The following is a 16,205-nucleotide window of genomic DNA, read 5'->3' on the forward strand; positions in this document are numbered from 1 at the left end:
ACTAGTTAATTTACAAACCAGCAGTTAATTTTCAGACCCAACTGCAACTCTTAAGAATCAGCCCCCAAGAATAAATAGAGAAATAGAAAATGAACTGACCCTTGACTTCTATCCCAGAAAGTACTCTGAAGCAAAAACAGGTTCTATAGGCATTACATCACTAGTAAAAATTCAGGCCTGCTAACCAGGAACTGGTCCTGATGTATATTAGCATGGCAGAAAAAACTTGACCCTTTAAACAACTTCCAACCTAAGAACAAAAAAAGATGCCAACATGAGCCACAAGTTGAATCCTTTAAAGTATACACAGAACTGAAGCATTTTTGTTGAAGGGAGAAAGAGAACAAGGGATGGGCAATCAGTCTAGAAAGACTTAGCCCAAAATGTTTATTATAATCATTAACTCAAGACAGTAAGAATTACGCATGTTTTTATTTTCTTCTTCTTATATGGACTTTCTCAAAATTTTTCTACAACAATAATATACCATTTGAATTTGGCTTTATTTTTTTTACAAATATTAAACAAAAATATCTAGACCTTTGAAATTACCTTTGAAATTACCTTTGAAATTTTCTTAGGGTCAATAATATCCAACCAAATACCATGTAACATATATGGCTATGAAATAATATAGCTCAATAACTCTAATTAGGAATTTTAAGAATTTTATCTATCAAAGAAAGGTTCAGATTTGCTCATTATCCCAAAACTACAAAGACAAGCAAATTAATCTGAGAAAGACCTTTAATATCCAACACTTACTAAAAGAAAATACTTCAAAGATTTCAATACACCAAGATATTCCATTCTTTCAAGGACTATAATCAAGTCATCAGTATTTTAGCTAAAACACTTATTACAAGTTCACTATATGAAGCAATACATTTCATATTCTTAGTTCACATTTCATCAGGCCAAGATAAAATACAAACATGTGCTTTAAACATTAGACAGATATTTTTCAGAAATATCAAGAAAAATAACATATGTATGTTTCAACTTGAGTCCTGCTGTGTAATAAGTGACCACAAGATTTTGAAGTAGGTAGCTTTTCTTCCCTAAGCATGCTTTGGCATACATGAGACTTTATTCAACATATGAACCATTGGAAACATTTCCCCATGATTCTAAACAAGCCTCAGATATTACCAAAGAAAGATAATAAACTGAACTGAAACTATCATTAGGGTTTCTCTCTAGTAGATATTGCTGACAAGATGCTCTGTTGACTCGTAGGACTACCGACTATGAAAGACAGCCAGATGTGCACTGCCAGCATTTTGATATATATTAGAAAGTAATGTGTTAAAACAAATACATAACACTTAAAATTTCGGCAGATTAAAATTTAGAAATGTTTAAAGGTTTTTTTGTTTGTTTGTTTGTTTAAAGGTTTTTAACTATGAAGCTAAGGTGTTAAAACTACTCTGTAATCATGAGGTGATAAAACCCCATATTCAGGGCTCATGAAACCTAAATTATGCAGAGAAATGTAAATATTGACAATTACATTTTTAAAAATCCAAGAAATTTTGAAGCCAATATAATATTCTGCTAATTGACCTCTAGCAAACTACTTCCACCCAACAGATGTTTTGAAATGATGCATACATGTGCATATATGAACATAACATTTTAAAAATAATTTTTAAAGCTCCCACATAGAAATATGGTGCTAGCTAGAAATCGAACTAAAAACTGGACAGAAGTGAAGGTGAACAAATGATTGTTATAATATTTCACTGGAAAAAATTTCAAGAAAAATAACTATTAGTTATTTCATAAAAAAAGAAATGAGCAAACAATAACTGCTAGTTTAAAAGTGAAATACAGGGCTTCCCTGGTGGCACAGTGGTTGAGAGTCCACCTGCCGATGCAGGGGACACAGGTTCGTGCCCCGGTTCGGGAAGATCCCACATGCCGCGGAGCGGCTGGGCCCATGAGCCATGGCCGCTGAGCCTGCGCGTCCGGAGGGAGGATATATCTTACATAACCGTTGTGCTATGACTTTGATTTTCCATTTTCTTCTCCAAAAGTTAAGTTAGAAAAGATCTGTGATGATGAACAGTTTCTCCTGAAAGGAGACTAGGCGACTGAATTTTGGAAGCACATCTTGAAACAGACCAACCATGCTCTTACTGAATTTTTAAGTTGCTGTTAGTTTGATATTAAAGCAAAATTAAAAGATGTCTTAGTTTTCCCCATGGAACTTTAATATGTCAAAAGCCATATTGTCTAAATGTGTTTCTTAGGCAAATACTGAGTAGTGTTTTAAATTCAAATATAGGGCTTCTACTGTGAACATATAAGAATGATTAATATTCTTTTTAAAGACTCTTTTCTTTTAATCATACATTCAGGAAATATTTTAATTTCATGGTCAAAGAATGGTGATAGGTAATACCTGTTGTTTTCTTTTCTTTTCTAGTAACTAAGAGGAGATCCTTATTTTATTTGTTGTAGCAAATTCCTATTTGAAAACTGGGCAAATGGTATCATATCTGGCCAGCTGCAACCTCCTGCATTGACCTTCCTTCCTAGGGTTTCTTTGTTGTTGGGACTCTTGATTAAGTGGCCTTGGGTTCATTTTGTAATTTTGCTAGTCATCAGCAAATTCACTTGCATGACATTATTGCCAAATGAGAACACAGTTGAGTTACTGTGACTGTGGTGTAGGGTAGTGCCATGGAGAAAACTTTGTTTTCTCAACAGAAAAAAAACTTTGTTTTCTCTACAGACTACAGAAATCATGAGTGAGGTATAAGTAAACCGAGACCCACAAAGATCCATGAACCAGAAGAGAGAGTTCAGATGTAGATCAACAAACACACAGTAAACTGATTTTCACTTGAAGCTGAAATTCAGTGGGGAAAGGACAGCTTTTTAATAACAAAAGGTGGAATATTTAATAACAAATAGAGGAAAATCAGACATGCATTCGGCTCTTAACCTCACACCATACATAAAAAATAATGCAAAATGGATCATAGACCTAAACATAAAAGCTAAAAACAAGAGGGGAAATCTTTGAAAACTTGGAGCAGGCCAAGATGGCTTAAATAACAACTCATGCTATGAATCTAGCTTGACCCTAATCAAAAACCTCAACAGAGAACAAAAAGAAAACTATAATCCAACATCACTTAAATACACAGAAATATATCTACTTGAACTCTGCAGGATATATTGAAACCAAGACTAGAACATTACAAATATTTCCAATAAAATCAGAAACAAGATAGTGTTGTCTTCCACCACCACTACTATTCAACATCATAGTGGAGCTTTATCCAAGCAAAGAGAGGAGAAAAACAAATGAGAGATAAAAATATTTGAAAATAAAATATAAATCTGTCATAACTTCTGGACAATGTAATTAAGTATCCAGAAAACCAAGCAAAGAAACCAAAAAACTACCAGATCTAAGAAGAGAGTTCACTGAGAAGGCCAAATGCCAGAAGAGAAAAGTCATTTGTTTTCCTATACACCAGTAATAATTAATTTTGAAAATATAACGAAGGGAACCATTCATAATGGCAACCAAAATTTAAAAGTACACAGGAATGAATCTAACAAGGAATGCTTAAGAATCCTTATGATTAGAAACTATAAAATATAAATATAATGCTACTGAAAGACAGGAAAAAAGGGAGGGAAGGGAGATGGAAATACACAAATTCCACATTACTCTAATCAAATTCCAAAAACTACTTTTAACAGAACTTGACAATTTGATCCTAAAGTTTATCTGGAAGATGAAACTTTTACTTTTTATACCTCAATATTATTTGAAAATTTACAAATACATATTTGTGCCACTTGCATAATAAAATAATTTTTTCCAGATCTATGGCGATATAACTGACATAGAACATTATGTAAGTTTAACATGCCAACAGGTACATGAAAAGATGCTCAACATTACTAATTATCAGGGAACTGCACATCAAATCCACAGTGAGGTTATTACCTTAAACCTGTTAGAATGGCTATCACCGAAAAGACAAGAAATAACAAGAGTTGGTGAGGATGTGGATAAAAGGGAAACACTGTGCACTGCTGGTGGTAAACTGGTAATGTGAGATATATCTCACATATTTCTTATACACACACATATACATATATCCGTATGTGTGTTGTGTGTAAAATGGGATATTATTCAGCCATGAGAAAGGAAGAAATCCTGCCATTTTTGACAACATGACTAGATTCTGAAGACATTATGTAAAGTGACAGAATAACTTTTAATTAATTACCATTTTCCTACACTTAAAAGATCAAATTCCAAATTTACCTTTATACAAACTTCCTAATGAGAGACAGTCTATAACTACTAGACTAACTACTAGTATGGCTATATTTACATTTCTTTTTTTTTTAATGTTTATTTTTTATTTTTTTTCTTATTAGTCAACCATTTTATACACATCAGTGTATACATGTCAATCCCAATCTCCCAATTCATCCCACCACCACCCCCATCTCCTGATATATTTACATTTCTTTATGATGTTTATTTACATTTAAGTTACATTTATAATAGTCAAGTAGTCTAGATTATGAGAATATCAATTTTTATTTATCAGTTTGAAAGAGGAATATAGAAAAAACTACCAAATATCTCATTTTCATATTTAGTAATTTCAATAGTATCCTCAGATTTAATGAAATAATTTACCTTAATGGAATGTAAAGCCAAAGTTTAATGAAATAATGAAGAGCACTGCCTGCTTTAAATGGATGGCAGTGCAGGACTGTAACCTGCAGGACCGCAAGCTGAAACCATGCAAAGCAATCTTGATAACCAACTGTAAAACTTATAATGGATCTGTGACTTTTTTTTTTAAGTTTTATTTATTTAATTAATTAATTTATTTATTTTTTGGTTGAGCCAGGTCTTAGTTATGGCTCACCAGCTCCTTGGTTGTGGCATGCAAACTCTTAGTTGTGGCATGCATATGGGATCTGGTTCCCTGACCAGGGATCGAACCCAGGCCCCCTGCATTGGGAACACGGTGTCTTATCCACTGCGCCACCAGGGAAGTCCCGGATCTGTGACTTCTAAAAATTTTGTAGAAACATTTAAAACTCTCTTATTACTGTCAGTCAGAAATGTATAGGAAAATAAAAAACGATCAAGAGTAGTTTGAATGGACTCGCCTTATTCTCATCCTTTAAAGCAGGGGCCCCCAACCAGTACTGGTCTGCGGCCTGTTAGGAACCGGGCTGCACAGCAGGAGGTGAGTGGCGGGCAAGCAAGTGAAGCTTCATCTGCTGCTCCCCATCGCTCACATTAATTACCACCTGAACCAGTGGTCCCCAACCTTTTTGGCACTAGGGACGGGTTTCATGGAAGACAATTTTTCCGCGGATGGGGTTGGGAGGAAAGAGATGGTTCAGGCCGTAACGTGAGCAATGGGGAGGGGCAGCCGAAGCTTAGCTTGCTCGCCTGCCTCTCGGCTCCTGCTGTGCGGCCCAGTTCCTAACAGGCCACAGGACCCCTGGCCTGAACCATTCCCCCCCATTGCTGTACCGCCTGAACCATCACCACCACGCCCCACAACCCCACCCCTGTCCGTGGAAACACTGTTCTCCAAGAAACCGATCCCTGGTGCCAAAGAGGTTGGAGACCACTGATTTAAAGTACCAAGCAAGCAGACTTCCCTGGTGGCACGGTGGTTAAGATCCACCTGCCAATGCAGGGGACACGGGTCCGAGCCCTGGTCCAGAAAGATCCTACACGCCGCGAAGCAGCTAAGCCCACGCGCCACAACTCTCAGCCTGCGCACTAGAGCCTGCGAGCCACAACTGAGCCCATGTGCCACAACTACTGAAGCCCACGCGCCTAGAGCCCGTGCTCCACGACAAGAGAAGCCACCGCAACGAGAAGCCCATGCACCACCACGAAGAGTAGCCCCCACTCACCACAGCTAGAGAGAAAGCCCGTGCGCAGCAACGAAGACCCAACGCAGCCAAAAATAAATTGATTAATTTTTAAAAAGAGAAAGAAAAGTACCAAGCAAGCATCTTTTCTATTCCTTGGTAAATTACTCCTTTCTAAGTTTGGATCAGCTTCCAACATTGTATCCTTTGTACTTTCAATGTTGTGAATTATCTCCTGGAGTTCCTCTAATGTGAAGATTTTGGGCAGCATCACTTCCTCTGGCATATCTTCGGCCTTTTCATCACAACTATTTTCCTCATTTATGTTGAAATCTTGCCTTACTGAAGTTCCTCAAGCTACATATTTAGAGTCTCTCAAAAAGGGGCAGTGTCACCATTCCCACAGTCAGCTATTTCTCTATAACTCCAGCTACATTCTATCTGAATTTCATTTCTAGTGTTATTTTCATTTCCTTGCTGCATTTTAATCTTTGTTGACCAAATTCCTCTTTTAATTAACCATTTTTATAAAATGTTAAGTGGGCTTCTCACTGGGAAACAAGTAGGGACCACTACTGTATGCTTCGCAGTCTGTATACAAACTGAATAATATACAAAGCGACCAATCACTAAAAATAACTTTGAAAGAAGTAACATTACTGGTCACTGATCATGATGCACATTTGTTATATACATAGTGAGTTGTGGACTGAAGAGTTAGTGATGAAGTTTGTACATTATACAATTACTAAGTTAATATACCACGATATCTGAAATTTGAACCGTCTTGTTAGGGGACTGGTGTTATTTAACTAAACTGTGGTAACTGAAATTCAAATACCAAAGTCATGCAAAGGAAGAACTACCTGATTCTCAAACTACAGACTCTCAAACTCTCACATGGTGGCACTGTCTGCTGGAAAACAATATTGTTTCAGTTGTGTTTACACCCTACTACAGTAGAGTTTATTTGTGCAATTATGCAAATTTACTACATTTTGACCTTATACAAAAATTTCTGGAAAACAAAATCAGCAGTGGTGGTGAAAAATGCATAGTAAGAATAAGAAAGGTTTTATGAATTTAATTCCACTGAGACGAGCAGAACTCTTTAGCATCAAACAGTCACTGAATTAAGCCAGTTTTTTCCACTGTGAACGTAAACAATCAAATACAAAAAAAAAAAAAGTGAGACCAACACAAGTTACAAAACTACGTAAGATTTTATATATAATCAGAAATGGTGTTATATTTAGTTCTCTGACAATGGAACCCTCTACATAATAACATATCAGTCCACTGTTTGAATTTTACATTACAACTTAAACTAGAGAAATGCTCTTACATTTACTAGTATTCATTAGAAGTTCTACACTGATAAATTGAATAAAGCATTTCTATTGGTAGTAATGGAACTTGAAAATCAGAAGCATGCTCACAATTTTTAGGTCATAAAATGACAAAAAAAATACTTTAGCTCATTAGTATCACTCTTTGTAGGAAGTCAAAATATTGTTGTATGTAATCTTATTTTGTCTTCAAACTGATTAGCACTCTCTGACAGAAGAAATACCTGAATATTAGAGATACAGAAATTAAAAAACAGAAAAAACAGAATAGGATCTCAAGTTTCTGAATTCTGTCACTTCATTACTTCGTCCAAAACATTTTAGACAGGAAATTTTAAGTTAATAATAAAGGGTAGGTTTGGTATTTAACATATTTTTAATATATATTTTTAATATGTCACTACTTGTCATTTATCCAAAAGTCGAAATGATCTACTCTTTTACCTACCCCAACAATCCGTTTCATAGCATCCAATTTAGCAGAATCTTTGTTGCTCTCTAACATTTGCTTTAGATCTTCATTCCTATACAAAAGAAAAAATTACATATTTAGATTTTTACATTACACAGGTATTAAAACATGTAATTTTAATAATATAAGAATTAGAAATAACCTGATGTACAATGTTATATAACTACTTTGTTATTTATAATTAAATATATATTTCTCATCTAACCCTACCAAATAATATCAAAGTGCTATGTTGTCACAAAGCCCATCAATAAAACAAAAATATAGAACTGTACCTCAATTCTGGGCAAAATATCAACAATCAGAGGCATACAGATTCTCTCATCCCAAAATTTCTCTTGTATAATCATCAGAAAAAAAGAGATAATTAAAATTCTTGAATCAGCACTAAAATATTTTCGTAAGCCAAAATGTAAGATCTTTCAGGACTTCCCTGGCGGTCTAATGGTTAAGACTTCGCCTTCCAATGCAGGGGGTGCAGGTTCCATCCCTGGTGGGGGAGCTAAGATCCCACATGTCTCGGGACCAAAAAACCAAAACATAAAACAGAAGCAGGGCTTCCCTGGTGGCGCAGTGGTTGAGAGTCCGCCTGCCGATGCAGGGGACACGAGTTCGTGCCCCGGTCTGGGAAGATCCCACATGCCGTGTAGCGGCTGGGCCCGTGAGCCATGGCCGCTGAGCCTGTGCGTCCGGAGCCTGTGCTCCGCAAGGGGAGAGGCCACAACAGTGAGAGGCCCACGTAACCAAAAAAAAAAAAAAACAAAAAAACAGAAGCAATATTGTAACAAATTCAATAAAGACTTAAAAAAAAAATGGTCCACATCTTTAAAGAAAAAAAAGAACCAATAGCAGTTATTTCTGCTTAATATGACTTCCCCCAAATAAACTGTTACTCAAAATAGAAATGCAAAGAATTCCCCATAACAGAAAAAAAAAAAAGTAAGAACTTTCTTCAGAATATGTCAAGAAAGAGCACCGAATGAAGAAAAGCTATGTGTCATTCACACATCCTTTTTTCTTCCTAGCTCGCAAAAAGAAAAAAACATAAATCTGTAGGGAAACCCACATCAATACTCCCTAATTCAAAGAATTAAGTTAAGGCAATTTTAACATGTAAATGAGAGGATGAGGTAATGAACCAGAGCAGTTAGTGATAAGGATGAAAATGTAGGACAGATTTAGGAACTTCTTGGAAGTTGAAATCAGTGGGATGCAGTGACTGAATGTAAAGGATAAGACAGGCATTCAATAAGGATGCCCCCATTCCCAGCTTGGATGACCAAGCAGATGATGATGTTACCAACTAAGATAACTTTGCTGAAGTGGTAGACATTTTCTCCTTTCCAAAGCTGCTTGCTATACAAACATCCTTAAAAGATAATTTAGAACAAAAACAATCAATGCCTTCATATAGAAGGGCTTCAAAAAGGAGAAAAACCCACACAGAATTGCCTCCCAAAATTTTTTTTTTGGCTTACAACTGACCTGCTCCTATTCTTCAAAGTGAGCGTTCCCCCCAGCAATTACAAAATCCCTCCCAGCAAAAAAAAAAATTCATAATTTGTAATATCTAATCATTTTTCCTTCAACACAGAAAAACATAATTTTTTAAAGTTATTATATAGCTAGACAAAGAGTTCTTAGACTTGACACCAAAAGCACAGTCCATAAAAGGGAACACTGATTAACTTCATCAAAATTTAAAACTTGTTCCAGGGAATTCTCTCTTAAGAAGAAGAAAAAAACAAATTACAGACTGGCAGAAAATGTTTGTAACCACATATATGCAAAAGACTAGTATCCAAAATATAAAAAGAACTCCCAAAACTCAACAGTAAAAAACAACCAATTCAATTAGAAAAGGGGCAGAACACACTGTTACAGACTGAATTGGTGCCTCCCCAAAGTTCACATGCTGAAGCCCTGACCCTCAATGTGACGTTATGTGGAAACAGGGCCTTTAAAAAGAGGTAGCTAACATTAAATGAGGTCATAAGGATGGGATTCTAATCCAAAAGGACTGGTGTCCTAAGACAGAGAGTGGTGCACATGCACAGAAAAAAGGCCTTGTGAGAATACAGTGAGAAGACAGTCACCTGCAAGGCAAGGAGAGAGGCCTCATGAGAAAACAAACTTGCCAACATCTTGATCTTGGACTTCCAGCCTCCTGGAAGAACTGTGAGAAACTATGAGAAATAAATTTAAGCCATCCAGTCTATGGTATTTTGTTATGGCAGCCTTAACAAACTATTACAGATTCTGGTAACAAGAAGTGAAGTGTTCTTGTAATAAATACCTAAAAATGTGGAAGTGGCTTTGGAACTGGGCAACAGGTAGAGGCTGGAACAGTTCTGAAGTGCACGTTTTTTTTTTTTAAACATGCCTTGAAGAGACTGTTGGTAAATATATGGACTTAAAGGTGATTCTGATGAGATCTCAGATGGAAATGAGGAACATACTACTGGAAACTGGAGGAAAGGCAATCCTTATTATAAAGTGAAAAGAACTTGGTCCAACTATGTTCCAGTGTTTTGTGGAAAACAGAAGTTAAAAGTGATGAACTTGAATATTAGCCGAGGAGATTTCTAAGCAAAGTGTGGAAGTCACAGCCTGGTTTCTCCTACTGTTTACAGTAAAATGAGAAAGAAAGATAAATTTAAGGAATTGTTAAGCAAAAAAGGAACTAGAACTTGAAGATTTGGAAAAATCTCAGCTTATCCATGTTGCAAAAATCAAGCAACTGTCTTCAGAAGAGAACACCAGAGAACACTGAAAAATCATTTGATAATGAAATCACGGATGCCCCTCGTGGATTTAATCAGACATCTCAGCTGAAACCAGGAATAGAGATGGGATTATACCAGCAGAGACACTACCAGTTTGGACTAAAAGGAAGAGTTGGGACAAAACAAAGGAAAGCTGGATTCTACAGGACAGGACAATGTGAGGACACAGAGAGAAGACAGCCATCTGCAAGCCAAGGAGAGAGGTTTCAGAATAAATCAAAACTGCCAACACCTTGATCTTGAGTCCCAGATTCAAATGTGAGAAATACTGTCTGTTGATCAAGCTACTCAATCTGTGCTATTTGTTATGGCAGGCCTAGTAAACTAATACAGACATCAACAAACAATTCACTGAAGGAGATAAACAAATGGCAAAAAGCACATGAAAAGATATTCAACATAATTAGCCATTAGCAAATTAAAACCACAGAAAGATATCACGTATGAGAATGGCTCACTTAAATAAAATAGCGGCAACACCAAATGATAGTGAGGATGTGGAAGAACTGGATTGCTCACATACTGCTAGTGGGCATTGTAAAAGTTATAGCCACACTGGCAGTTTAGCAGTTTCTTATAGAACTAAACCTGCAATTAGCATACAAGCCAGTGAATGTTAAATTTATACTCAGGCAAATATCTGTATTCAAGTATTCATAGCAGCTTCATTCCTACAGCCAAAATGGAAAAAAAAAACCCTTCTGGAAACAACCCAGATGCACTTCAGTCAGTGGATGGTTCAACAAACTGTGGTACACCCACAGCATGGAATACCACTCAGCAGTAAAATGAAACAAGCTGTTGACAACTCAACAACTCTGATTAATCTCCACAGAAGCATACTGAGTGAAAAAAATTAATCCTAAAAGGTTACATACTGTATTACTCCATTTATACAACATTCTTGAAATAACAAAATTATAGAAATGGACAAAGATTAGGGGTTGCTGAGGGTAAGGACAAGAAGCGGGAAGTGTGGATATAAAAATACAACACAAGAGATCCCTATGGTGATGAAACTGTTTTATCTTTACCTTTGGGGTAGCTACATGAAACTAGAGATGTGATTAAATGGGAACAGAATACCACCCCAACAAACACACACAAATGAGTACAAGTAAAACTGGAGAAATCTGAACAAGACTGGTGAAGTATGTCAATATAAACATCTTGGTTGTGATATGGTACTATAGTTTATCATTGAAGGAAACTGAATAAGGGGCACACAGGATCTCTCTGTATTATTTTTTATATCTGCATATGAATCTACAATTATCTCAAAATCAAAAGTTTAATTAGAAAAAAGTGATATGACAATTACAACTCATTTATAAGAGAAGCCTATTTTTAAAAACGGTCAAGAAATTTGAACAGATATTTCACAAAGTAAGATTAGGAATACCACTAAGTACATGAAAAGATACTTAAGGTCATTAACTATCAGAAAATGCAAATTAAATGAGATACCATTACACACCCATGAGAATAGATGAAAGACAATGACAATAACAAATGTTGCCAAGACTATGGAGCAACTAGAACTCTCACATGCTGCCAGTAGCAACGTAAAACAGTACAACCACTTTGGAAAACTGGAAGTTTCTTACAGATTTAAACATAAACCTACTATGTGATCCAATCATTCCACTTCCCAGAGAAATAAAAATATTTCCACATAATAACTTAAATGAATATTCATAGCAGCTTTATACATATTAAAAAACTAGAAACAATCTAAATGTCGATCAGCATAATGTGATTTAGCCATACACTGGAATACAACCCAGCAATGAAAAAGAAATAACCACTGATACATGCAACAAGATGGATGAATTCTCAAAATCATTATGAGTGAAAGACACCAGACACAAAAGAGCATAATTTAATTCATTTAAAGTTCTAGAAAATGCAAACTAATCTGTAGTGATAAAACCAAGATCAGTGGTATCATAGGCAAAAGGAAAAATGGACATGAAAAGGACATTAAAAAATTTCTTATTCCATAAGAAGATGGAAATATTCTGTATCTTCTTAACTGTGGTGGTGATTTTACAGGTGTATACATCTGTCAAAACTCATCTAATTATAATCTTTAGGTGGGTAATTTGTCGTATGCAAACTATACCTCCATAAAAATGATATTAAAAAGTTTCACAGGGCGGGCCTCCCTGGTGGCGCAGTGGTTGAGAGTCCGCCTGCCGATGCAGGGGATACGGGTTCGTGCCCCGGTCCGGGAGGATCCCACATGCCGCGGAGCGGCTGGGCCCGTGAGCCATGGCCGCTGGGCCTGCGCATCCGGAGCCTGTGCTCCGCAACGGGAGAGGCCACGACAGTGAGAGGCCCGCATACCGCAAAAAGAAAAAAAAAAAAAAAAAAAAAGTTTCACAGGGCTTCCCTGGTGGCGCAGTGGTTGAGAGTCCACCTGCCGATGCAGGGGACATGGGTTCGTGCCCGGGTCCAGGAAGATCCCACATGCCGCAGAGCGGCTGGGCCCATGAGCCATGGCCGCTGAGCCTGTGCGTCCGGAGCCTGTGCTCCGCAACGGGAGAGGCCACAACAGTGAGAGGCCCACGTACCGCAAAAAAAAAAAAAAAAAAAGTTTCACAGTGTTTTATTCACATGTTGTGAATAAGACACTAATCCTCCAAAACAAGACCAGAAGTCATATATCTATTTCTGAGAAATACATTATTAAGGATGAGATAAGCCACATTTTCATACTCTGAAATTAGAGTATCACATTTAAGCTTCAAGCTTAACTCAAGAATTTATTTATTTATTTATTTATTTATTTATTTATTTCTACAGGTTTTTTCTTTAATGTTTTGGTTTATTTTATTTATTTACTTTTGGCTGCACTGAGTCTTCACTGCTGTGCGTGGGCTTTCTCTCTAGCTGTGGTGAGCGGGGGTTACTCTTTGTTGTGGTGCACAGGCTTCTCGTTGCGGTGGCTTCCCTTGTTGCGGAGCACAGGCTCTAGGCATGCAGGCTTCAGTAGTTGTGGCACACAGGCTCAGTAGTTGTGGCTCATGGGCTCTAGAGCACAGGCTCAGTAGTTGTGGTGCACGGGCTTAGCTGTTCTGCAGCATGTGGGATCTTCCCGGACCAGGGATTGAACCCATGTCCCCTGCATTGGCAGGCGGACTCTTAACCACTGCACCACCAGGGAAGTCCCTTATTTAAGAATTTAAATCACTCAATTTTATTTTAGGACATCAAGGGAAAATTCTCTTAAATGACTATAAGAAAATTGATAAGAAACTAAGACTATAGTATTACCAACAATAATTAACTACTTGTACTAGTTATTAGTTTATGATTAGCAATTTTTAATAGTTTCTACAACAAACTCTCCAGAAAAGAGATTTAAAAATTTACTCCACACAGCTCCTTCATTGCAATATGGTTCAAGCACGCATGCACGTGCACGCACACACACACACACACACACACAAAGTATCAGAAGCCCTTTCATCTCAGCTTAAGCTTAAAAGTAGGTGACAAGAACTTCCTTAACTACTCCAAATAGACAGCCTTGACAAAAAAGCTTTTCTTTGTACATTTTACAAATTTAGGCCTAATGTAGGCAAGTAAGCACTTACCAATAATGAATGACTGATCATGTGTTATTATAGGCTGAGTTGTGTCCCTTCTGAAATTCCTATGTTAAAATCCTAACCCTCAATACCACAGAATATGAATGTATTTATAGATACAGTCTTTAAAAAGGTCATTAAATTAAAATAAGGTCAACATGGGTTGGCCCTAATCCAATAGGACTGATTTTTTACAAGAAGAGCAGATTAGGACAGATACACAAAGACGAAAAGATGATCATGTGAGGGCACAGCAAGAAGGTGGCTATCTGCAAGCCAGGGAGAGAAGCCTCAGAGGAAACTAAATCTGCCAAAACCTTGATCTTAGATTTCTAGTCTCCAGAATCCAGGGAAAATATACTTCTGTTAATTACACCACCAAGTCTGTGGCATTTTGTTATGGCAGTACTAGCAAAGTAACATATAAGTTAAATGTTTCAAACTGTCATGGCAGTAAAAAATAAATAAATAAACAAATGGAAGCTAAGTATATTTTTCCCAAAAAGATTAAAGCCAATGGGATTTACTAAGAAAAAAATTTCCCTTTCTTTCCAAGCAGCTCATAAAATTAAATGCAATGGTAACCACTAGCAGGACACAAAAATAATTAAATAATTACAATAACTACTTTTCTCTAATTAAAAATACAGCTAGAAAATATATAAATAGTAAGACAGGAACATATAAGAACTACATCCGAGGATATACATCTACCAAATATAAAATACTGTAACTGTTCTCTATAATGAATTCAGAATCCCTTCTTAAAACTTCTTGTTCTTTCACATTGCACTATTAACTGAAAAGGAACAAAAATCAATAAAACCACAAATGAGGTTTTTTCCCTTCTAATTTTTGTTGTTTTCCTTACTGACCATGTAGACTTTTACGAATGAAAAACAAAAACCTAAATGAAACTTTTAAAAACTCTGGAGGAATAAGAAAGTGAAAAAAAGCTGAAGTAATTAGATAAGAAGTAAATAGAATGAAAATGTAACCACACATATACATGTCCAAAAAAGAAAGAAAATTCATTTTCTCATGTCTGATCCCTTTTTTCCCCAAGAGTGTTCCACCAATCTTCTCCACCAGTGTTATCTGGAGAGAGAAGTGAGCAATGAAGAATAATGAAGTGTCAATTTTTAGGACATTCCAACCTCTAACCCCAGGTGCAATCATGTTCATGGCCTAATGGAAACTTGGTTTGTTCCTCTAAAGCTCGAGATGCCACAGTCCCCTTCCCAACCACCTTTAGGTCCTGATCCGCTCTCTCAAACTAAACACAAGAAAACACAAATTCAATATTAAAGCCAAAGGTTTTGCTCTTCATGTTTAACAGAAAAGATGGTCTTCAAAACCAATACAAATATCTTTTGTGTTAACTCACGTAGAGAGCTAATAACTTTGAGGTTCAGAGAAAAGAGACAAGTAAGTCCTAGGCACTGTTTCAAACTGATGTAATAGTCAACTGCTCAGATATGTCATAAATACCTACTGAAAATTCTGACATAAATTATATATCTCTTCACAAATTCCTCTCTGCTTGTCACCAAAACAGTAAAGACTGGGGGGAAGTTAATACCATAACACCTAGTTTACCCTCAAAATATGTTCACTTGTATTGAGCCATTTTAGGTCTATCTCCTTCGTTATATGGATTCAAATATGGCCTATTAATATGTATTACTACATTAATCTTAGAAATTGAGAAATTCTTTTTGCTAAACATCAGAAGAGTTGATTCAAAATAGTGCTGAATTAGTAATATTTTCATTAACTCTTTACCAAAAACCAATATGTGTTTCAAATATTGTTTTTTAATTTACCTAGTTCTTCATTTACCTATTTATCTGTAGCTATCCAGCTTTGAGCATTAAAATACCAACTTTATTTTTACATAAGTGACATCTTGTGGTGTTAAGCGGTATAACTTTTCCTTTCATGATCAAAATATGCCTTTTTTTATAGTTTCAACGACCAGAGAAAAATATGTAACCGGAAGGTTAAAGGAAATCTTACTATTACCAAGAAGTCACTTTTATTTCAGTACCGTATAAAACAGCAACTATAATCAAAAAGCAAATTTTTATCAGTTACCTTTCAGAATTTAAGAAGT

General features: G+C 36.3%; 1 protein-coding gene across 1 annotated transcript in view; it reads right to left on the bottom strand.

Moving 5' to 3' along the window:
- Positions 1 to 16,205, bottom strand: part of AP3B1 (adaptor related protein complex 3 subunit beta 1) — a 281,724-nt gene that overhangs the window by 237,366 nt on the left and 28,153 nt on the right. The window contains exon 2 of the mRNA XM_060093077.1: positions 7,684 to 7,759. Coding sequence (XP_059949060.1) covers positions 7,684 to 7,759 — 76 coding nt within the window. The remainder of the gene's footprint in view (positions 1 to 7,683; positions 7,760 to 16,205) is intronic.

This window comes from Mesoplodon densirostris, chromosome 3, assembly GCF_025265405.1.
Source record: "Mesoplodon densirostris isolate mMesDen1 chromosome 3, mMesDen1 primary haplotype, whole genome shotgun sequence".
NCBI classification, from domain to species: Eukaryota; Metazoa; Chordata; class Mammalia; order Artiodactyla; family Ziphiidae; genus Mesoplodon; species Mesoplodon densirostris.